Source organism: Somniosus microcephalus, chromosome 1 (genome assembly GCF_052327205.1).
Source record: "Somniosus microcephalus isolate GS21.2 chromosome 1, FLI_Smic_1.0, whole genome shotgun sequence".
NCBI classification, from domain to species: domain Eukaryota; kingdom Metazoa; phylum Chordata; class Chondrichthyes; order Squaliformes; family Somniosidae; genus Somniosus; species Somniosus microcephalus.
The window spans coordinates 104,529,533-104,555,112 of record NC_140987.1 but is presented as its reverse complement, the minus strand read 5'-3'; the positions used below and the strand labels follow the sequence as shown (position 1 = coordinate 104,555,112).

Sequence of the window (25,580 nt, the reverse complement as noted above, 5' to 3'; positions counted from 1 at the left end):
TCCCGGTCTCGGCCATGTGACGAGGGCCAAGTAGAGGGAGAGCGAGAGAAAGAGAATACGAAGCAGAAAGAAAGAATCACCCCAGGCCAAACATTCATCTCCTAGAAGCCAGTTACAGAGCAACATGGGTGCAGAATGCCTACCATACCCATTTTGCTGCAAAATGGTATGTGACCTGGATAAATTTGGAAGAGGGTGGAATTAAAAGAGTAGAATACTCTACACATGTAATCTCTCTTCTCCAGATCTCTGGAGAGATCAAACAGAACTGGAAGATAAGGTATTGAGATCAAACACTATGGTGAAAAATTCAATTGTAACTCATCTGGTGTTTTTGTAATTCGAATGAAGTACTTGGACTGAATCTCTGACCCAATGCACCAGCTTCAAACAAAGCCATTCATCCTGATGATTGATCATAACATTTTATGTTCTAGGGGTGACCCAGCAACTCAGTACATGAATAATGATCTCAGGCAGAAGATCATACATTTCATTTTCAGGGTTGTTTGTCACTCAAATCCATTCAGCTGTTTTGGTTTTGACCCATTATAAGCAAGACCATTGAATGGAGTGCCAGGCGAAAGGAAGTTCTATCTTAGGAAAGAAAAGACACCCTCCATCTCACCCCACTTGATTTGTACTTCATTAAATAAGAACGGAATATCATTGTCTGTTGTTGTACAGATCAGATCTTTCTGGTGTCCAGGCAGGAATGAAGAACATATGCTGTAGACAAGGTGTAGGTTAACTTGACAAACCTGACATCTTTATTCATTGTACTATAAAATCTTGTCCTATCACACCTAGAACTTCTGAACTGGTAGAAATGTTTGCAGTTAGTTTTTTGTCTATACATTCATGTAGAATAGGATGAAATCTTTTACATGTTTTTTGCACATTTATTTCCATTAATGTCGCACACATAAGTAAGTAAAAATGCTGTCCAGTATCTTTGATCCAAACCTACCATAAAACCTATAGTCACACACAAACACAAAAGCAAAATACTGCAGATGCTGGAAAATTGAAATAAAAACAGAAAATGCTAGAAATACTCAGCAGGTCAGGCAGCATCTGTAGAGAGAGAAACAGAGTTAACGTTTCAGGTCAATGACCCTTCGTCAGAACTGGAAAAAGTTGGAGATGTAACAGGTTTTTAAGCAAGTGTAGGGGCAGGGAAAGGGGGGAGGGGAGGAAAGAACAAAAGGGAAGGTCTGTGATAGGATGGAAGGCAGGAGAGAGTAAAAGACAAAAGGGACGATGGTGCAAGGCAAAAGGAGATGGTAATGGGACAAGTTAAGAAACAAAAGATGAAGTGTAAATGGCAACGGCAGAATGATCGACAGCTGTCATGTGAGAGAGAGAAAAAATGGTAGGAGCAGAGGTTATGGTCTGAAATTGTTGAACTCGATGCCGATGTTGATAAAACCTACAGTATTTGTTTCACTGATGTAAATGTTGCATGTTGAACAGCAAAAAAATAACAACTCCATTGATGCTTCTTGAACTTTGCAGATCATAAAATAGGTACCATGAAAGGGTGACTTACATCCTGGGATTTACAGTATCAATTCTATTTAATTTGGGATAGTTGCTGGACCTCAGTTCACCTTTCTGTTTTTCTAATATCTGTTCCCCAATGTACCTGAATGGTTTCCTAACACCTACCGTTAAATAGTTGGAGGTTCAATTTTAAAATTAGAATAAATAATTGCTTCAATTGCTCTTTGTTTCAAGGTTCAAGCAATATTAACTACGTGGCACTCTTTAAAACAATGTAGAAAATGGGTTTGAATTTTAATGCCTGTAATTTATCTTTTAACTCCTACTTAGGTTCCAAAAACAGAAATACTTTAATCTTAAATTACGCATTGCTGTAAAATTCTTAGTTGGCTGATTCTACTAGGCATTTTATCTTGCCAAAGATCATGGGGTCAGCTCCAGAGAATGCAGTGTCCTTTGCTTTTTAATCAGACATAACACTGCGTGGGCTTTCATTATCTTACTTAACTTTGTTTAGGATGAAAATTAGGCACTCAATCCAATTACATTAAACTATTCTCAATTCACTAGCTTCGGTGATATAATTTTTCCATGACAGCTTTTTTTTCTCCCTAGGATTGGTTGACCTCAACAATAACCCGTAGCTTCAGATCCAGAAATTTTGTCATAGCTGAATATTGCTGTTATGTACACAAAGGTTGCCAAGACATGACAAATCCCTTTCTAGTTTCTTTGGCAAGCTAACAAATAGACAAGAAGTCATCCAAGCCGCCTGTCTGCTCATTATATCATCCAAACAGATTTAACGAAATAGCTAGATTGTTTTCGGATTTGTTATGACTAAAATTACACAATGCAACTGGACTATACAATACATACATTATAATAAAGACAAATTTGTTTCTTGTTAAAGGCAATTAGACCAAGAAACTTAATATTCTGATTGTGTCCAGAATTTTTCATGAACCTGGATTTGTTGTGTTTTGCATCAAAGCCTTCACAAAATGTATTTAAATGTCTGATGCAATTACCCTAACAAAGTTCAGATCATGTCAAAATACTAACCCAGAATTCTTATAAATAAATAAACAGCCAAATGGTGCTAACTGGTTTTGTCTACACTAAACAATTGGGAAACCACAAAGATAGTCTTTTGTGTGAAGCGCCTATTGTGGATCCTATGTACACGTTCTCTGCACGACAATCGTTTTATAACAGAATAGTTAGTTATACTATTCATCGCCCTTCATCTCCTCCACAGACATAAACACAAATGTATTTGTATTTTTCAAGGTTTCCTGTAATTCAATTTTCTTCAACTAGGAGGACAAAATTCTCTTACAGTGGCTCAATGACATTCCATGCTCAGGCAGGAGACACACTTTCCCCTAACGATTGCCCATGTCGGTCCTTCCTTTGCTACATAGAATTTACAGCACAGAAACAGGCCACTTGGCCCAACTGGTCTGTGCCGGTGTTTATGCTCCACACAAGCCTACTCCCACCCTAGTTCGTCTAACCCTGTTAGAATATCCTTCTATTCCTTTCTCCCTCATGTACTTATTCAGCTTCCCCTTAAATGCTAATCGCCTCAACCACTCCATGTGGTAGAAAATTCCACATTCTAACCACTCGCTGGGTAAAGAAGGTTCTCCTGAATTCCTTATTGGATTTATTAATGTCTATCTTATAATTTATGATCTCTAGTTTTGGACAGCCCCACAAGTGGAAACATCTACTAATGCAATGGTCATCCTTATTATTTTCTTTTATTAATTATTTTATACTTATCCACATTGGGCTACATCTGATGCCAATTGGTCCAGTTACGTAAAATATTTACCTTCGAAATCTGATTGCCTCGCTACAAATTATTTAATCTGCTCCCCATCCTTGTCCAAACCAAATATATAAATATGTATTAAAATAGTAAAGGTCCCAAGGTAGACCACTGGGATACCCCACTTTTTTCCTGTCTGAAAAGTTCCCATTTATGCCTAACTGTTACCTGTCTTTGAAATAACTTTTTATCTAGTACTGTACCATACTTTATCTCCTATATTGTGACTCATACCTATCTAGGTTTTATTTACAGAATCAATTAAATTCTCTTATTCTCGGTTTCCCAACTTCTGTTGACTCTAATGAACAGCTTTCTTACAGTATACCCGCCAACCTTTCTAATATCCAAGTGCTGTTCTATGCAGCACAGCTCACTCTTTTAAATGCAACTTCATCACCTAATGGCCCCTTGTGCTCTCTTGATATCACATATTCTGCTGCATTCCCAGCATGACCTTTAATAGAAAAAAGTACCCTTCTGGCTAAATTAGAGAAACTGCTAGACGCAGTGGAGTCAGAGTCAACCCAGCACATCAAGCTCTGATGACTAACAATATTTTCAAACTAAATGTGCTCTATTTCACTTACCAAGCAATAATTTGGAGAACTGTGTTATTTAACAGTGTTTGTGATACTGATCAACAAATTTATTTGTGATACTGATCAACAAATAAAAGTAAAACCAAGCCTCACAGTCACCAGTCCCCAGTATTTCATTAGCATTTACTGGATCCTCTGTCATCATACCACTTTTTCTGTACCTCTAATTTATTTTATTCTCTTAATTCGGCCTTCCATTTCAAGTTATTCTAGCTGCAAACATTGGGAGTGAAATTGGTTGGCACCGCTCATATTTCCTTTCCATTTACTTCAGTGGAAGAGAAAATTGGACATGTTGTAAAACGGGCAGCAAACTCGCTATAAGCACACTTCACTACTATTGAAGACCAATTTCACCCCCATTATATCTCTCCCCTTTACTGTATTAACACCACTTTTGTGCCATAGCTAGTATGTCAGTCTACTTTATCTAATTAAATGTCTCATTAGCCGTACCATTTCACGCATCATGTGCAATGTGTGAAAATCCTAGTTTTTTTCTCCGAGCTTTAAAAAAATCTGTTGCATTACTTCATGACTTATCTCACTTTTCACTTTCTTTTTCTGCGTGAAGAGGTTTAATGGTGAAACTGTTGGTTATAAACTTTTATTATATTACATCATGTACCCTTCAGGAACTACCAATGTCATTAATTGTTAGAATATTTGAATTTTTTATTGTGTAACTTGGCTACTGACCTCAAACCTTCTGCCCTGACTAATGTTTAATTCAAAACAGTCAAGACCGTAGACACAATCAGCAACTTGTTACAAAGATAAACTCAGAACAAGGTGACCCAGTAGCATAAACAGTCAAGCATGTGCCTCGGCACCAGGCAATTGCCTCAAGTCTTAAGTTTGACCATCATTTGAATCTATCTACCTCTTTTATTTTGGGACTGAATAAATATGCCTATTACATATTACATGTATGCCTATTACAGGCTGATCAAAAGGAGACATTAGCAAAATTGAAGCCCATGGGATTAAAGGGGCAGTGGCAGTGTGGATACAAAATTGGCTAAAGGACAGAAAGGAGAGAGCAATGGTGAATATTTGTTTTTCAGACTGGAGGAAAGAATACAGTGGTGTTCCACAGGGGCCGGTTTTAGGATCACTCCTCTTTTTGACATATATATATTAAGGACCTGGACTTGGGTATACAGGGCATAATTTCAAAGTTTGCAGATGACACAAAACTTGTAAATGTAGTAAACAATGAGGAGGATAGTAACAGACTTCAGGAGGACATAAACAGACTGGCGAAATGGGCAGACACATGGCAGATTAAATTTAATGCAGAGAAGTGTGAAGTGATACATTTTGGTTGGAATAATGAGAAGAGGCAATTTAAACTAAATTATACAATTTTAAAGGGGGTGCAGGAACAGGGAGACCTGGGGTGTATGTACACAAATCTTTTAAGGTGACAGGACAAGCTGAGAAGGCTGTTAAAAAAGCATTTGGGATCCTTGGCTTTATTAATAGAGGCATAGAGTACAAAAGCAAGGAAGTTATTCTAAGCCTTTATAAAACACTGGTTAGGTCCCAGCTGGAGTATTGTGTTCAATTCTGGGCACTACATTTTAGGTAGGATGTCAAGGCCTTAGTGAGGGTGCAGAAGAGATTTACTAGACTATTACCAGGGATGAGGGACTTCAGTTCTGTGGAGGGACTGGAGAAGCTGGGGTTGTTCGCCTTACAGCAGAGAAGGTTATGGGGAGATTTAATAGAGGTGTTCAATATCATGAGCCAGAGGTACATAAGGAAACATTTTTTTACACAGCGAGTTGTTGTGATCTGGAATGCACTGCCTGAAAGGGATGTGAAAGCAGATTCAATAGTAACTTTCAAAAAGGAAATTGATAAATATTTTAAGGGAAAAAATTTGCAGGGCTATGGAGAAAAGGTGGGGGAGTGGGACTAGTTGGCTCGCTCTCCCAAATGGCCTCCTTCTGTGTTGTATCATTCTATGATTAAGGTGCGAACTGGGCGCAGGCAATGATCCCTGCACCTGAGGTGTTCCTGATATTGGGCCTCGGGCCTCATTTACCGGCGAAGAGGATTTCAATTTCGGCCCACCGTGTCGCTGGCGTGTGTCAGTGTCGGAGGCTACTGGCTGGATCACCACCTGTGTAATTTAGGGGCCATTATCTTTTCTATAGTAAACACTGATGAGCAAAAATGACTGATCAACCCGCAGATAGAGAATTAATGTGACGACTTATTTGATTCTATACAAATCTGTCATGCGATGATGGTGCTAATGAGTCCTAGTTTGTAGCGTACCTTAGCTTGATTATTCCTCTTGAGATAATAGTTGATCAAGACATTAACTAAACACTCTCTTCCATATTAAAAGTCCAAGTGCGGTCTCAAAAGATATGTATTTCATAGGAATAAAAAACTTAATTTTAAATAATTGGGGTGAATTTGAACTGTTCCCACTGGGCGGGTATCAGGTGGCAGTGGGCCGGCTGCTCATTCTATATCCTGCCTGATTTTCTTTTCCATTCAAGTCAATGGAAAGGAAAATTGCTTGACGTCTGATGAGAGCAGTTAAAATCAACCCCATGGTTAATATTGATTCTTACTTACTTGTGACCCATCTCATGAGCAATTGTAAAGGCTAGATTCAGTCCATTGTCCTCAGCAAGAACGCACTTTCTTTTTTCACTGCACATCCCACTAAGATATGCTATACCTGCCAAAAGAAAATACATATAAAGACAAAATAAAAATAATATAGTAACTCATACTGGTGAATACAAAAATCAGTAATAAAGAAGTTATATCTTTTTAATGGTAAAAAATAACAGTTGTAGGTACTTTTGACTGAAGGGATTTTATGTTAATGTTGTCCTCTGAGCCATAAAGGTTGGGACACATTTCAAAGTGCAAAAGAGACACAAAGTAACAAAAATGTGAGTTTGATTAGAGGGAAAATGTGCAACCCTAGAGAACTTCCTTTAAAGGTTTTAAGTTATTAATATTTAAAAAAATATTTCTTGCAAAGTATTACAAAATAGGCACTACAGTAAATAATAAATAAACTGCAGATTTCCAGCAGTTGCAATTTTTGCTTTTTTGGCATTTCAGTAAACAAACTTCAACAGCTTCAAGCAATTTATATTCAAATAAAATTAAATGATTAAACTTTTTTTTTAATTTTGAGTTACGTAGGAGTATCTTTTCAAAGTTCATGCCCAAATCTACCAAGATTCCATCACTGCTATAAAACAAAAGCAAAGTACTGCAGATGCTGGAAATCTAAAATAAAAACAGGTATGCTGGAAACATTCAGCAGGTCAGACAGCATATATGGAGAGAGAAGCAGAGTTAACGTTTCTGTTCGCTGACATTTCACCAGAACCTTTTCAACATTACTATATCTGGTTTAATGTATTTTTACAAAAATCATAGCAGGTATAAAATAATATAGGGTCGAAATTCCAGAAGCCCTGCTCTACTGCCAGAAGTGAGTTGGGCAGGACTTCTGCCTGGCCATTTGCCTTTGGCCTGATCCTGTCCTAAATCGATATTAGGGTTAGCCGCCTGCACCAGTAACAATGCTACTGCGGCATTCTGCTCCAGAGTCAGCGGGATTTCGGAGCAGTACCTTGCCTCTCCATCATGAGACTGACGTGGCCTAAATCACAAAACTTAAAAATATGACATTCAAGTTGCTCCCTTCCTAGTCTGCTTGGAGAGACTGGGAGAGAGAGGAGAGAGACTGGGGAGAGAGAGAGAGACTGGGAGAGAGAGACTAGGAATAAGAGAGAGAGAGAGAGAGACTGGGGGAGAGAGAGAGACTGGGGGAGAGACTGGGAGAGAGAGAGACTGGGGGGGAGAGAGACTGGGGGGAGAGAGACTGGGGAGAGAGAGAGAGACTGGGAGAGAGAGATTGGGAGAGAGACTGGGAGAGAGAGAGAGAGCGACTCGGGATAAGAGAGAGACTGGGAGAGAGAGAGAGACTGGGAGAGAGAGACTGGGAGAGACTGGGAGAGAGAGAGACTGGGAGAGAGAGAGACTGGGGGAGAGAGAGAGACTGGGGGAGAAAGAGAGACTGGGAGGAGAGATAGGGAGAGAGAGGGACAGAGAGAGAGACAGCGAGAGAGATACGTAGAGAAACAGAGGGAGAGGGGGACAGAGAAAGAAACAGAGGGAGAGAGAGACAGCAAAAGAGGGAGAGGGGTGAGGGTCCAGATGCATGTAGTCCATTCCTGGGGACTGAGCGCTGGCCACACTTTGGAACAACACAGGTGGAGGCACAGCACATGTACAATGGCCACTGGAAGGAGACTAAAGTAAACAAGTTTTATGCCCGTGGTGAAATATAAATGAGAATTTTTTTGTTAATTCAGAAAATTGTTTAAAGCCAGAAAAAAACAGGAAAGTGATGCGGTAAGTTCCAGTTCAATTTTGCTATTTGTTGTCCCCCTTTTGAAAGGGTCTATCAGGGTTATTTAAATCATGTTATGAGAGAGGGGAAAAAGTTTGTGCCCCTGTTTGTAACTCAGAGTCTGAGAGAGACGGAGGGAACGGCAGCAGAAAAAGAGGAAACAACTTCTCCAAAACTGATCCCAACTCATTGCCAAGGCTGGGGATAGATAACCTCACCGCCTTCTTAGGAAGTTTAACCACTTTATTCACTTTCTTATTTGAGCTCCGTTTGGAATTAGAGTTTATTTTATTTTTTTTGTTGTATGTTTAATAACTGCATTGAAGAGGGAGAGAGACACTTGGAGCAACTTCTTCTGCCAAAGCTGCAATGAGAATTGAAAGAATTTAAAGATTTTTAATGAGCTTTTCACAAAAAATGAGTGTTAGAAACACTTCCCCCACCTCCCTAAGTTTTGAATATGATTTTGGAAGAAACAGAAACAAAAATCAATTTCCCCCTCATCTGAACAAGTTTCAACCAGGTCTTGAAGTCCAAACGCTTTTAAAGAGGGTCTGAAATGCTTAAAACATTTAAAAATTGAAATCTCTCAATATTTGATTTTGAATGGTCGACTGAAATGATTAACTTTACACAAATATGCAACCATGCTGTTGAGGAGTGGGAGAGCAGAGAAGGATTTGTAGGAGTTACATATTACTTTTTATTGACTTTAAAAAATATATCATTAAGACTTTTAGGAAGAGAACCAAAAAAGGGGAAAAACACAAACCATTTTATTTTTTCTGTTGTTCTATAGCACTAACAAGTCCCAGGAATAATGTAATTATAGTTTTCCTCTTAAACGTTTAGTGGAGTGTTAATAGAAACACGAGTTATGCAATGATGTATAAAAATTGCAAGAAGCTACTTTAGAAGAAACTACTATTGTTTATTGAGAAAGGTACAGAAAATACTTTAATGTAAAATTTCGATTTGGTATAAATTTTTGAAATAGGAGATTAAAAATTGAGAGTACAATGGTGTTTGTTTTCCACTATTAAATTGGGAAGTACCTAAAATAATTCAACACTTTTCGTGATAAGATCAGGGATTAATATTGTGGAGAATGTTTGAGAGAATAACATTAGAAGCGAAACTCGTAAATTAACATCTTTACGTCAACATATTAGTAAACATTTCCAAGTCAGTCTGATTGGTTCTCCTGTCCAGGAAGAAAGACAAATGTTTATTTCTGTTAAATCATAGCTTTTCCTGCTTTTTGCTTTTAATTCAGTGATGCAAATTGTGTATGTGCTTTTCTGCACTTGTGAATAAGTGCTGCATTTCTGACATATTACATGGGGGGGGTGTGCTGGTTCAAGAAGACAACGTTTATTAATGGAAGTGATTGAAGTTGAAAATACGATACCCGTTTTTGTTCCGTTCTTTTTAATACTGTGAACTAAAGAACTACAGCACTTTATATTAGTTGGTTGTCTGGTTGCATTGTGATTAATATTCTAATTACTTACCTGGACGTACAGCACGTCAGTGCCATAGGAAAGCCGCTACTCCTGCTGCTTGTGCAGCCATTGCTATAATGACATGAGGGATGGGCTAATATGTTGAAAACTTTAAAATTAATACAAATTGCACAAATAGATATCCCTCTTTCAGCTCATCTTGGGCTTTTGGATTGTTTGTCGATGCATAACCGTATAACGTTTCTGAAGTGTTAATGCATTATTATGCAGTTCTTTTATATCCCAGTCATTTCTGACAAGTAATTTTCTTTTGTTGATGCCAGAAGGCTGCAAAGTGCCTCAATTAAAGATGAGGTGCTGCTCCTCGAGCTTCCATTGAGCATCATTAGAACATTGTATGAGGCCAAGGACGGAGAGGTCAGAGTGAGAGTGGGGCAGAGAATTAAAATGACAGGCGACCAGAAACTCAGGATCACGCTTGCGGACTGAATGGAGGTGTTCCGCAAAGCGGTCACCCAATCTGTGTTTGTTCTCCACAATGTAGCGGAGACCTCATCATGAGCAGCGAATACAATATACTAAATTGAAAGAAGTACAAGTAAATCGCTCTTTCACCTGGAAGGGGTGTTTGGGGCCCTGGATGGTGGAAAGGTAGGAGGGAGGAGGAAAAAGGGCAGGTGTTGCAACTCCTGTGCTTGCAATGGGAAGGTGCCATGAGAAGGGGAGGGGGGTGATTGGAGAGTGGACCAGGGTGTTGCAGAGAGAACAGTCCCTTCAGAACGTTAAAAGGGTAGGGGAAATGTGTTTGGTGCTGGCTTCATGCTGGAGATGGCGGAAATGGCATAGGATGATCCACTGAATGTGGAGGCTGATGGGTTGGAAGGTGAGGACAAAGGGAACCCTATCATGGTTCTGGGAGGGAGGGGAAGGGGTGAGAGCAGAAGTGAGGGAAATGGGACAGACACAGTAGAGGGCCCTGTCAATCACGGTGGAGGGGTATCCATGGTTGAGGAAAAGGGAAGACACATTGGAAGCATTAGTATGGAAGATAGCATCGTCAGAACAGATGTAACAGAGAAAGAGAAACTGGGAGAATGGAATAGATTCTTTACAGGAAGCGGGGAGGAAGTATAGTCAAGATAGCTGTGGGTGGTTTTATAGCAGATATTGGTCGACAGCCTATCCCCAGAAATGGAGATAGAGAAGTCGAGGAAGGGAAGGGAAGAGTCGGAGATGGACCATGTGAAGGCGAGGAAAGAGCGGAAATGGAAGCAAAGTGGATGAAATATTCCAGTTCCGGGCGAGAGCAGGAAACGGCACCAATACAGTCATTAAAGTACCATAAAAAGAGGTGAGGGAGGGGGCCTGAGTAGGACTGGAACAAAGAATGTTTCACATATCCCACAAAAAGGCAGGCATAGCTAGGACCCATAATGTGTTCCCATAGCAACACCTTTTATTTGGAGGAAGTGAGTGGAGTCAAAGGAGAATTGTTCAATATAACAACAAGTTCAGCCAGGCAGAGGAGGTTGGTGGTGGATGGGGACTAGTTGGGCCTCCGATCAAGTAAGAAGCGGAGGGCCCTCAGCTCCAGGCTGTCCTGGTGGGGATGGAGGTGTAGATGGTTTGGACGTCCATAGTGAAAAGGAAACAGTTAGGACCAGGAAACTGTTGAAGTGGCAGAGGGCAGCAGAAGAGTCGCAGATATAGGTGCAAAAAGACTGCACAAGGGGAGAAAAAATAGAGTAAAGATAGGAAGAAATCAGTTCCATGGTGCAAGAATAGGTTGAAACAATGGATCTACCAGGGCAGTCCTGTTTGTGGATCTTGGGAAGCAAGTAGAACTGGGCTATGCAGGGTTGGGGGACTATGAGATTGGAGGCCGTGGAAGGAATATCTCCAGAGGAGATGAGGTCAGTGACAGTCTGGGAAACAATGGTTTGATGTTCGGTCATGGTCCAGGAGGTAGGAGGAGGTGTCAGAGAGTTAACGTTCAGACTCCACAAGGTGGAGGTCGGTTCGCCAAACAACAATAGTGCCACCCTTGTCAGCAGGTTTAATGACAATGTTAGGGTTGGATCTGAGAGAACGGAGTACTGCAAGTTCAGAGGGAGGTAGGTTGGTTTGAGTGAGTGAGCGGAGCAGAAAAATTGAGACGGCCGATGTCACGTCGGCAGTTCCCAATGAAAAGATCTAGAGTGGGTAAGAGGCCAGAGGGAGGGGTCCAGGTAGAATGAGATTTCTGAAGGCGGGAGAAAGGGTCCGCTGTGCGGGGTCAAGACTCCTGGCCAAAGAAGCGGGTGCGAAGGCAAAGGTGACGGAAGAAGAGCACAGCGTCGTGCCAAACTCAAAATTCATTGAGGTGGGGATGAAGCTGAGGCCTTTGCTGTGGGCTGATCGATTGGTGTCAGAGAGGGGAAGGTCAGAGCGGATAGTGAAAACACGGCAAAGGGTGAGATTGGAAGGAGGGCTGAGGTCAGAGGAAAGGGAAGGGAAAGAAGGATCCGGAGGTACGTTGGTATCCAAGAGTTGTTGAAGCTTGCGATCCTTGCGATCAATCAATATCAAGGACTACTGATGTCAGACTAACTGGCCTATAGTTCCCTGTTTTCTCTCTCCCTCCTTTCTTGAATAGCGGTGTTACGTTTGCTAACTTACAATTTGCGGACGGTCTAAAATCTAAAAAATTTTGGAAGATCAAAACCAATGCATCCACTATTACTGTAGCCACCTCTTTTAAGGAGGTAAGAAGGTGAGGAGGGATGATATGTTAGAAGGATCATCAAATGAGGCCATATAGGTTGAACTGAAAAACAAAAAAGGAGCAATCACACTGCTGGGAGTGTACGATAGACCCCTAAATAGTCAGAGGGAGATAGAAGGGCAAATATGTAGGCAGATTTCTGACAAGTGCAAAAACAATAGGGCAGTAATAGGGGGGATTTCAACTACCCTAATATTAACTGGGATAGAATCAGTGTAAAAGGTATAGAGGGCGCAGAGTTCTTAAAATGCATTCAGAAGAATTTTTTTAGCCAGTACATAGCAAGCCGAACAAGAGAGGGTACAGTTCTGGACTTGGTTTTCGGGAATGAAGCTGGGCAGGTGGAAGGGGTATCAGTGGGAGAGCATTTTGGTGGTAGTGATCATCATTCAGTTAGATTTAGCGTAGCTATGGAAAAGGACAAAGTTAGACCAGGAGTAAAAGTTCTGCATTGGGAAAGGCCAATTTTACTAAGCTGAGATGTGATTTAGCAAAAGTGGACTGGAAACAGCTACCTGAAGGTAAATCAGTGTCAGAGCTGTAGGAGGCATTCAAGGAGATAGTGAGGGTTCAGAGCAAATATGTTCCCACAAAGAAAAAGGGTGGGACTCCCAAATCTAGAGCTCCCTGGATGTCAAGGAGTATACAGGGTAGGATAAGGCAAAAAAGGGAAGCTTGTGTCAGATTCTGAGAGCTAAATACTGCAGAAAGCCGAGAGGGGTTTAGAAAGTGCAAGGGTGAAATTAAAAAGGAAATTAGGAAAGCAAAGAGAGGGCATGAAAAAATATTGCTTCATAAAATCAAGGAAAACCCAAAGATGTTTTATAAATACATAAAGAGCAAGAGGATAACTAAAGAGTAGGGCCTATTAGAGACCAAAAAGGTAACCTGTGTGTGGAGGCAGAAGACGTGGGTATGATTCTTAATAAATACTCTGGGTCTATCTTCACAAAAGAGAGGGATGATGCAGACATTGTAGTTAAGGAGGAGGAGTGTGAAATATTAGAAGAGATAAACATAGTGAGAGAGGATATATTAAGTTATTTAGCAAGTTTGAAAGTAGGTAAATCGCCAGACCCGGATAAAATTTATCCCAGGCTTTTCAGAGAAGCAAGAGAGGAAATAGCGGCGGCTCTGACCATCATTTTCCAATCCTCTCTGGCTACAGGTATGGTGCCGGAAGACTGCAAACGTTGTACCGTAGTTTCAAAAGGGAGAAAGGATAGACTGAGTAATTACAGGCCAGTCAGCCTAACCTCGGTAGTGGACAAATTATTGAAAAAAAGTGTAGAGGAACAGAGGGACTTTGGAGTGCATGTCCACAGGTCCAAATAGAGGAATTAAAGGAAATTTGTATTAGTAAAAAAATAGCGCTGGAGAAATTAATGGGATTGAAAGCTGATAAATCCCCAGGGCCTGATAATCTGCATCCCAGAGTACTAAAAGAGGGAGCCATGGAAATAGTGGATTCATTGGTTGTCATTGTTGTGTATGTACCTTTAAGGGAATAACTGGTCTTAGACTGCAGTACTGGCAGTGACCACCCCTGTATAAAAGGCCCTAGCAGGCTTCTGTAGTTTCAGTTTCAAGCTGCCTCTTGTTCAGTAAAGTACCTGTTAAACTGTTCTCCCGAAGTCCGTGTATGATTGAGGCGCGGACTTTACAGTGGCGACGAGTAAGTTCGAACTCACCTGCAGTGTGGCATCATCTCACGGGGATCTCGCCTGAAAGGAAGGTCCTGGAAGGCCGTAGTCTGAGCAACGGGCGTCGACCGAGGGCAACCGCCCAAAGAATCCATCGGTGTTTGGAGAATTGTGGGAGAGACTGTGGTTCCAGCGAATCGTGCTGGTAGCAGGTAGCGCGCTGACCCTTCCGGACTGCGGCGGGCTCAAGCTCAATCGAGCGGCTCTACAAATCGGGCCGCGCAGCGTCGCCGGGAAAAGAAAACAAGAGAGGGTGGAGCGCACAGGGCTCGAGAACAGGACAGCGGAGAGAAACTAAATGGGGGGGAAGGAAAGCAAGACGCGCCAAAGCTGCGGGTCGCTGCCATTACCCCGTAGAACGCTAGGATCAGCGTGGCAGTACGGGGAAGAAGCAAAAGCGCGGGAGGCGCCATTTTATCCCGTTGGGGAAGAAGCAAAAGCGAAGGAGGCGCCATTTTATTCCATTGGGGAAGAAGCAAAAGCGCGGGAGGCACCATTTTAAATCGCCCAAGATGCCGAAAAGTGGCAGTATCACTGCTTTCGACAACGAGGTAGAAGACTGGACCACGTATGTGGAAAGAATTGAAGTGCACTGCAAGGCAAATGAAGTGGCTGATGGAAAGAGGGTGTCGGTATTATTAAATCTGATGGGTGCGAGTACGTACGGCCTATTGCGGAATTTAATTACCCCAGCTAAACCAATGGAGAAAAGTTTTGAGGAGATTGTTCACATCTTACAGGAACATCTAAGCCCTACACCACTGCTGATAGCAGAAAGATTCAAGTTCCATAAAAGAAACCAGCACAAAGATGAGAGCAATGCTGACTATCTTACGGAACTACGCAAGTTATCGAAGCACTGCCAGTTCGGAGCAGGACTGGCAGACACCTTACGGGATAAGTTTGTCTGCGGGCTCCAGAGTGAAGGAACCCAGAAACAACTACTTTCAAAAAAGGACCTGACGCTAGAACAGGCTTTCAGCGTGGCAGTATCCTGCGAAGCAGCAGCACGGGGAGCTGCGGAAATACAACAGAAACCACAAGAATACAGCGCTAACGAAATGGCGTATGGAGCCGAAAAGTGCTATCGCTGTGGCAGAACAACCCATGAGCAGAAGGACTGCTGGTTTAAAGACAAAATATGCAGGCAATGTGGGAAAATGGGACATATAGCAAGAGTCTGCAGGTCGGGAAAGAAGACCAACACGACAAGAACTACTAAGGAACAGTACAGGAAAGTAAAGAAACTGACAGATAGTAGTTCAGAAGATCAGGAGAGTGATAAGGACTCCGGGAGCAGGCGACTAAGTTGTTTAAAGTTACACAACGTGATCGCAAAAGAAGATCACCGAACCATTTGGGTCACCCTCATGATAGCAGGGTCCCCAGTGAAGATGGAATTGGACACAGGATCAGCCCTAACTGTCATGAATCGACGAGACTATGAGCGGCTATTCTCACACATACCCTTGAAGGACACGTCCATTGTATTGAAGACATACACGGGGCAAAAGGTCTACCCCAGAGGAAAAATAAGGGTGCCAGTTGAATATAACGGAAAGGAAACACAGAAACTATACATGTATATACTACGAGATGGAGGACCACCATTATTGGGACGTGAATGGATCCGAAGACTACAATTGGATTGGCATTCCTCTGGCACTAACTGTGACTGACAAAAAAGATGATGACGTCACACCTGGACGTCTGTCACAAATTCTATCTGACGCGGAAGAGGTGTTCCAACAAGGACTTGGGACTCTAAAAGGAGTAAAGGCAACCATAAAGGTTGAGGATGACGCAACCCCAAAATTTTTCAAGGCCAGACCGGTGCCATACGCGATACGCCCAGCTGTGGAAGCTGAACTGGAGAGTCTGGAGCGTTCGGGGGTGCTGTCTAAGGTGGACTGGAGCGAGTGGGCCACACCCATCGTTCCTGTAATGAAGAAAGCATTGAGCAGCACGCCTGGGGAGCCAAGGAAGGTTCGCATCTGTGGGGACTTCAAGGTGACTGTGAACCCAGTCCTGCACACAGTACAGTATCCGCTTCCGCGGATAGAAGATATTTTCACCTCACTATCTGGAGGGAAACGTTTTACAAAGATTGACCTGGCTCAAGCGTATCTACAAATGGAGGTGGAAGAAGCATCTAGGAAATACCTCACGATAAACACTCACAAAGGCCTTTACCAGTACAATCGACTGGTATTTGGGGTAGCATCGGCCCCAGCTATGTGGCAGAGGGCAATGGAACAAGTCCTGCAAGGGATCCCGGGGACCCAGTGTTATTTGGACGACATCCTGGTTACGGGCGAAAATGACAATTACCAACCTGGAACAGGTGCTCACGAGATTGCAGGGATATGGGCTACGAGCCAACCGTCCCAAATGCGAGTTCTTCAGGAGACAAATCTCGTATTGTGGCCACATGATTGATGAGGAAGTGTTGCATAAGTCGCCGGACAAGATTGAGGCTGTAGTCAAGGCTCCAGCACCAGAAAATGTGTCGCAACTGAGGTCGTTCCTCGGGTTGGTGAACTACTACCATAAGTTCTTGCCGAATTTATCTACAATTCTGCACCCACTGAACGCCCTACTGCAAACTGGAGTAACATGGAAATGGAGTGATGAGTTCTAAGCGTGCCTTTCAGGAATGTAAATGCCAAATCACTTCCAAAGAAGTATTGGCCCACTACAACCCAACACTACCGATTCGGTTGGCATGTGATGTGTCACCTTGCGGCATTGGAGCGGTGCTGTCACACAAATTCCGTGATGGTTCAGAGAGGCCAATAGCCTTTGCATCGCGCTCGCTAACCTCAGCCAAGCGTAACTACGCCCAGATTGACAGGGAGGCCCTCAGCCTGGTGTGGGGGGTGAAGAAGTTCAATCACTATCTGCACGGGCAGAAATTCACCCTACTGACTGATCATCAACCCCTGGTCTCAATTTTTAACCCAAAGAAGGGCGTTCCGGTGATGACGGTGCAACGGCTGCAAAGATGGTCACTTTTTCTAGGGGCACATCAGTATGACATAGAGTACAAAGGTACGAAACAACATGGAAACGCTGATGGGCTGTCGCACCTACCGTTGCCTACGGCGGAAGAAGCACCTGCAGTGGACCCGGTGGTGATATTCCATGCGACCATAGTCGAATGTTTGCCTGTTACAAACGCAAGTATTGAGAAGGAAACCCGAAATGACCCGACACTCTCTCGGGTCTATGATTTGACGGTGAAGGGATGGCCAGCATATGGCGACTCACTGTTGCCAGCATTCTCGCCAAGGAGGGAACAGCTGTCAGTGTGCCGGGGAACTTTGATGTGTGGATCCCGAGTGGTAATTCCACCCAAGTTGAGAGATAGAGTACTCAATGAGCTTCACGAGGGTCATCTGGGAGGGGTAAAAATGAAGAGCCTAGCCAGGGCGTTTGTGTGGTGGCCGGGAATCGATAAAGAAATCGAGGATATGACCAAGAGATGCACAGGATGCCAGAAGGTCCAAAACGCTCCACCACAGGCCCCGCTACATCCATGGGAGTGGCCCTCATCTCCATGGCAACGGGTACACATTGATTTCGCTGGTCCATTTATGGACTCAATGTTTCTAATCGCTGTGGATGCCCATTCGAAATGGCCAGAGGTCGTTAAAATGTCCTCCACCACCACGGAGAAAACTATTGCAGTCCTAAGGACCATCTTTGCCAGGAATGGGTTGCCAGAACAGATCTGTTCCGACAATGGCCCACAGTTTGTGTCTGAGGATTTCCGGAGGTTCCTGAAGAATAATGGGGTGAAACATTACACATCTGCTCCATATCATCCAGCCACAAATGGATTGCCTGAGAGGTTTGTTCAGACCTTTAAAAAGACCATAAAGGCAATGTATAATGACGACATACCACTGCAACACAAGGTGGATAACTTCCTGTTTGCTTACCGGAATGCGACGCATGCAGTAACCAACCAAACTCCAGCCGTACTGTTTTTAAACCGGAGACTAAGATGTCGCTTGGATTTGCTCAAACCAAACATAAGACGAGATGTTGAGGATAAGCAGTTCCAGCACATAAATGAGAAGCCAACCAGGAGCTTCAAGATAGGGCAACCAGTCTTGGCCCGCAACTACCGAACAGAAAAATGGCAGCCAGGCACGATATGCACACAGCAGGGACCACTAATGTACACAGTGGACGTTGGAGAGAGCATCGTGAGACGCCATGCTGACCAGATTCTAGAGTCACAGGAACAAGCCAAACCTGTACCACAAGCATGTGCACCTGGTAATGAGCCCGAAGTACAGATTGCGTCTACCTCAGAAGCAGGGGTATTGGAAGCTGACGAACCAACCAATGACAATGAGCCAGAATTGACTCCACCGCAAGAACAGGATACTCGAGAAAGGCGCTATCCAGTCCGGATCAGGAAGCCTCCTCAAAGACTGAACTTATAAATGACTATTTCAGTTGATGTATATATTACTGAGAAATTTGTAATTGTAATGAGTTATTATTTAGTTGTTAAATGAATGTTATGTACTGTTTATCTAAAAGGGGAGGAATTGTTGTGTATGTACCTTTAAGGGAATAACTGGTCTTAGACTGCAGTACTGGCAGTGACCACCCCTGTATAAAAGGCCCTAGCAGGCTTCTGTAGTTTCAGTTTCAAGCTGCCTCTTGTTCAGTAAAGTACCTGTTAAACTGTTCTCCCGAAGTCCGTGTATGATTGAGGCGCGGACTTTACAGTCATCTTCCGAAATTCTATAGATTATGGGACAGTTCCTGCAGATTGGAGGGTGGCAAATGTAACCCCACTATTTAAAAAAGGGAGAGAGAAAACGGAACTACTGACCGGTTAGCCTAAAATCAGTAGTAGGGAAAATGCTAGAGTCTATTATAAAGGATGTGATAACAGGACACTTAGAAAATATCAACAAGACTAGACAAAGTCAACATGGATTTATGAAAGGGAAATCGTGTTTGACAAGCCTACTGGAGTTTTTTGAGGATGTAACTGGTAGAACAGATAAGGGAGAACCAGTGGATGTGGTGTATTTGGATTTTCTTAAGGCCTTTGATAAAGTCCCACATAAGAGGTTAGTGTGCAAAATTAAAGCACATGGGATTGGGGGTAACATACTGGCATGGATTGAAAATTGGTTAACAGACAGGTAACAGAGAGTAGGAATAAATAGGTCTTTTTTGGGCTGGCAGGCGGTGAGTAGTGGGGTACCACAGGGATCAGTGCTTGGGCCCCAGCTATTCATGATATATATCAATGATTTAGATGAGGGAACCTAATGTAATATTTCCAAGTTTGCTGACAACACAAAACTAGGTGGGATTGTGAGTTGTGAGGAGGATGCAAAGAGGCTTCAAGGTGATTTAGACACGATGAGTGAGTGGACAAATACATGGCAGATGCAGTATAACATGGATAAATGTGAAGTTATCTACTTTGGTAGAAAAAACAGAAAGGCAGAGTATTATTTAAATGGTGATAGATTGGGAAATGTTGATGTACAAAGGGACCTGGGTGTCCTTGTACACCAGTCACTGAAAGCAAACATGCAGGTGGAGCAAGCAGTAAGGAAGGCAAATGGTATGTTGGCCTTCATTGCAAGGGAATTTGAGTACAGGAGCAAGGATGTCTTACTACAGTTATACAGGGCCTTGGTGAGACCACACCTGGAGTAGTGTGTGCAGTTTTGGTCTCCTTACCTAAGAAAGGATATACTTGCCATAGAGGGAGTGCAGCGAAGGTTCACCAGACTGATTCCTGGGATGGCAGGACTGTTGTATGAGGAGAGATTGGGTCAACTAGGCCTGTATTCACTAGAATTTAGAACAATGAGCGGGGATCTCATTGAAACATAAAATTCTGACAGGGCTAGACGACTGGATGCAGGGAGGATGTTTCCTCTGGCTGGGGGGTCGAGAACGAGGGGTCACAGTTTCAGGATACGGTAGGACATTTAGGACTGAGATGAGAAGAAATTTCTTCACCAAGAGGGTGGTGAACCTGTGGAATTCTGTACCACAGAAGGCTGTGGAGGCCAAGTCACTGAATATAGTTAAGAAGGAGATACTGTAGATAGATTTCTAGACACAAAAGGCATCAAGGGGTATGGGGAGAGAGGGGGAATATGGTATTGTGATAGAGGATCAGCTATGATCATATGGTGGAGCAGGCTCGAAGGGCCAAATGGCCTACTCCTGCTCCTATTTTTCTATGTTGCTATCCCTGAAGGTAGCAGGACAGGTAGATAAGGTGGTTAAAAAGGCATACGGGATACTTTCCTTTATAGTTAGGCCACAGCTAAAGTACTGCATACAGTTCTGGTCACCACATGACAGGAACGATGTGATTGCACTAGAGAGCGTACAGAGGAGATTTACGAGGGTGTTGCCAGGACTGGAGAATTTTAACTATGAGGGAAGACTGGATAGGCTAGGGTTGTTTTCTTTGGAACAGAGGAGGCTGAGGGGTGACTTAATTGAGGTGTGTAAAATTATGATGAGACTAGATAGAGTGGATAGGAAGGACCTATTTCCCTTAACAGTGAGATCAATATGCAGGGGCATAGATTTAAAGTAATTGGTAGAAGGATTAGAGGGAAGTTGAGGAGAACTTTTTTCACCCAGAGGGTGGGGGGTCCTGAACTTACTGCCTGAAAGGGTGGTAGAGGCAGAAACCCTCATCGCATTTAAAAGTACTTGGATATGCACTTGAAGTGCCGTAACCTACAGCGCTATGGACCAAGTGCTGGAAAGTGGGATTCGACTGGATAGCTCTTTTTCGGCCAGCACAGACACAATGGGCTGAATGGCCTCCTTCTGTGCTGTAAATTTCTATGATTCTATGAAAATCCTGGGATGTAGACCATCAGGTCCAGGGGATTTGTCATGATGGAGGAGTGGGTGAGTGGACAGAAGAAGCACCTGCCTCCCCAAACAGAATTTCTGAGTAATGATAGGAACGGGAAAAAAACAGCAGAAATAGGATCTGTCCCATTTTTCCTCTCCTACACCCAGATTCTGCCAAAGATGCAGAATTTCTAGGCTTATATTTTTACCTCATATTCTTTGTTTAATGTCTCTTCCCCTCATACCATGCACCATTCTGTTGCTGAGATAAATGTAGCTAATCTGTTCCTAGGACTCTGCTGATGCTACTTCTTAACTGAGAAACAGGCTTGGTTTATCTTACAATCTTTCCTTTCTTCTTGCGGGCAAGCACCTTGGCCACAATTTTATTAATGGAGGCGGGTTGAGGGCGGGCCCGCTGCTCGGCAGCTTTCGGACCCACCCCCGGATGCCGCCGCCCAGCAGTTACGATTTTACCTTGATTGGCCTCGTTATGGCCGACGTGCTTGTCCCTCCAGGCAATAGCTTGGAGCATGTCAGATTCTCGCCTCTGATGACACGTTGTTTGAGTAAAAATTTAAAGGGGCCATATCCCCTTTGCAAAAGCATTAGGTTTTTTACTCTTAAAGGTGCTGGCTGCTGCAGGAATGGCAGCCCCAAAAACTAAGGCTGCACCCAACTTCAATGAGTGCTCCCTCCATGCTCTTGTGGAGGGAGTTAGAGGATGTCAGGAGGTCCTCTTCCCTGGAAACGGAAGGAGGAGGCCACCTCCGCAAACCAAGGCAGCTTGGCTGCAAATTGCTGAGGAGGTGAGTTCGAGGTCTGTGTGCAGACGCACATGGGTTCAGTGTCGAAAAACTGTTTAATGATCTGCTGAGGTCACCTAAAGTGTGGCCTCTGTGTTCTGGGAAATGGCAGTTCAAGAGTGAGGGCTCAGGGAGAATTCCATTTAGAATGTTGGTGGTGACACTGAGCGCAAACCACCGTTTATTGGGCAGATGATACCTGGGATTTTGAGAATGTCGGACTTATATTCATTTCCACGTGCCAGCCACCTGTGATTGAAGCGTAAGCTTACACGAATCTGGCATGGATGAGTGCATCCCTTGCCTGACGGCCAGCAATGTTGTCGCCTGCTGCTGGATTGGCCACATCCGGCCCCACAAGGCGTCACTCCCCGTCCTCCTCCTCATTCTCATCCTCTTCCTCCGAGGAGGCTGTGTGCTGAGCACTTGTTCATCCGGCAGCACTAAGCCACGTTGCTGTGCAATGTTGTGCAGGGCACAGCTGACCGCGATGATTCTGGACACCCTGGCTGGTGCGTACTGCAAGGCTTCTCCAGATCTCTCTAGGCATCGGAAGCGCATTTTGAGCCAGCCTGAACAGTCACAAGGTCAGTAGATTTGCAAAATCTCATCCCAAACCTCCAACAACAAAGTTGTTGCATTTGAATGTCAGCCATGTTACAGAAGCGCTTTTAAAGTGCGGCAACAATGACTACAATTCATGTCCTCCAGCAACTCGTCTCCTTGCAGCTGGCCTGTTTCTGACAAGATGGGAAACAGGAGCCAGAAGCACGAAAATGGGGAACCACTATAAAAATAGGATTAGCAAGGCTATTAACTGCCTTAACTACCTGTCCCACTGGTTCCAGTCAGGTCAGTTTGGGAGCGGCTAACCCGACACTCACAAAAATCGCGTGGGGGCGGGATGGAGGCGGCTTGGCAGTCTGAAGCCATTTTTTACAATTTTCGCTGCCCACCTGCCTCCAAACCCGCCTCCTCAGGGCTATTAAAATCGAGCCCCTTGTTTCTGCTCAGTACCCCTCTGCCATCTAAAATCAGGACCTCATCACACAGGGAATCAGGCGACTGGACCCATTTACTACCACGCTGCAGTGCACGGCATTGGAAGATCAACATGATGGTCCATAAAAAATGTATGAAAGTGAAGAATTGGAGTCAAATGGAAATCCACACAGCAGATAACAGCAGAGTATGCCTGACGAAGGGTCCCAGACTTGAAACGTTAACTCTGTTTCTCTCTCCACAGCTGCTGCCTGACCTGCTGAGTATTCCCAGTATTTTCTGTTTATATTTAAGAGTATACCTAGTTTGGATCTGAACTTACAGAAAACAGACCGTCTAAAGTTCGAGAGACCACTAGGAAAAGGAGAATATTGAGCACAGTGACTCTCACAATTTGGTGTAATAATAAAATAAATTGAAAATCCCTACTTGAATCATGCAATGAATGGTAGTACAAAGTACAGTATCAATACATTTTACTGTGTAAATCAAAGTGAGCACAGCTAAAAAATGTATATATTAACTCATTTAAACTCAAAATTAGCCTAAGGCTACAGACTGTTATTTCAGAGACTTGTTAGGGAATGAAATGTGAGATGAGGGCTCTGGTCAGTAAAAATCAGGCCACCTCTGAGCCTGTAGCTTTTTTAACTCCCCATTCCACTGATCTCTTATGTTTGTAAAAAAGATCAGCACTGTATGATGTAACAAATGTTTATAGTAAAATACAATCAATACGCACACAAACGGGTTTGGAATTGAACTGAATATTCTTTTTCAAGTAGTTTTCACAAATAAATGCTGCCACTGAGAATTACAGCAGATCAAAATATAGCACCCGTACATTTTTGAGCAAAGTAATTTTTTTAATAATCTACACGCCCTCCCCTTGCCCCAGCCAAGTCTAGTAGCTAAAACACTAAGGGAACTAATCCCAGTGTTAGATATAAATGTACTTCCGACAGTTACTGCCAAGCTGATCATGTTCCATATTCAAATTTACTATGCATTGACATTTACAGAATGTGAAGCCATGCAATCATCACACAACAAACCTGAACTGACCCCCTTGACTTCTATACATAATAGTTTGCTGGGAAAAAAGACTGTAAAAAAACTCATTGCCGCTCCCCCCTCCCCCCCCCAGCACACCGCCTTCCCCAAAATAAACACAGGAGACCCAGATTCATTGAGCAAAAGGGGTAAAATTGCAGCACTGCAACATTCAAGTATCAAACTTTAAAAACCGTAGAAGTAAGAGACTCTGATCAGAATTAATGACGTTTGGCATTGCAATGAATTCCCTCAAACTCTTGCGCCTGGAGGGAAATATAGGAATATACATTGCTCAGTAGTTGAATGACATTTCCTTAAATAAAAGATCTTAGCAACAAGGGACATATAAGGTTAAATAACATAAGGCAGACCACCAGAGTGGAGTGGTTTAGGGTGATAATTCCAGAGTGTGGGGCTTTGGTGGCTGAAAGCACGGTCACCAATAGTGGGATAAAGAGAGAGGCAATGCACAAGAGGCTGAAGTCAGGAGAACAGAGGGTCCAGGGGGATTATAGGGCTGGAGCAGATTACAGAGATTGGGAAGGGTGAGGCCATGGAGTGATTTAAACACAAGAATAAAAGTTTTAAATTTGAGTTGCTGGCAGATCGAGATCCAATGTAGCTGAGGAAAGACAGAGGTTTTGGGTTAGTGGGACTTGGTGCGGGATAGGATACAGGCAAAAGATTTGAGATGAGCTGAAGTTTACAGGGGGTGGAGGATGGGAGGCTGTCCAGGAGGGCATTGGAGTAACCAAGGGTGGAGACGACAAAGGCATGTATGAGTGGCAGTTGGGTTAAGGTAGGTGTGGAGACAGTTGATGTTATTTAGGTGGAGGTAAGCAGTCTTTCTGATGGTGAGGATAGGGAGATGGAAACACAGCTCAGGGCAAACAATTATCAGGTTGGTTTCAAAACCACACTATACAATACAATACCCAAGTCAAGTGGCAAAAGTAAACAAAATCAACAGACATCCAAGGGGCTTCAACTTGAATAGTAATACAGGTTCTAATAGCATCATTGCCTGCATAATGGAAGGAATCATCTTTAATTTTGTGTGTTATATTCTGCCTTTTCCGTCAGTTCGGATTTCAATGGTGTCTGAGGCGATAGCAGGACTCTGTGCAGCTGATACTAGAATACTGTCTCACCCATGGGGAGTTCTTGGCCAGTTTTCCTCTATGGCATTGAGCTGGGAAGTTGGAAATTTAGTCTAATGTATGATTTACAAAACACTATTCATTTTGTGGTTAAATGAAAAATGAAGTCTCCACTTCAGTCACCCATTTGATTTTTCAAGCTTCCTTTCCTTTTAAATACATTGATAAAACTCAGGAAAAATAACTTATGGCCCAGTGGATCACACCAGAGAAACTATTTGTGACTAGCTACAGGAATGGATTTCCTACAGTTAATAAACATCTTTAAGTGAATATAGTGTGGCCCAGAAAATGCACGGCTGGGCGCACAATCAATGGTTGCCGCCACTGATTCCGTCAAAGGTTGCAGAGTCAGTGGTCATGGCCACAGCAAGAAGGACTTTTGTGCTGGGGGCTGGCGATG

General features: G+C 43.2%; 1 protein-coding gene across 1 annotated transcript in view; it reads right to left on the bottom strand.

The window, feature by feature from the left end:
• The window catches only part of LOC147124270 (A disintegrin and metalloproteinase with thrombospondin motifs 19-like), a 719,202-nt gene that overhangs the window by 512,875 nt on the left and 180,747 nt on the right, over positions 1-25,580 (bottom strand). Inside the window, exon 8 of the mRNA XM_085984458.1 lies at positions 6,547-6,652. Within this exon, the coding sequence (XP_085840584.1) occupies positions 6,547-6,652 (106 nt within the window). The remainder of the gene's footprint in view (positions 1-6,546; positions 6,653-25,580) is intronic.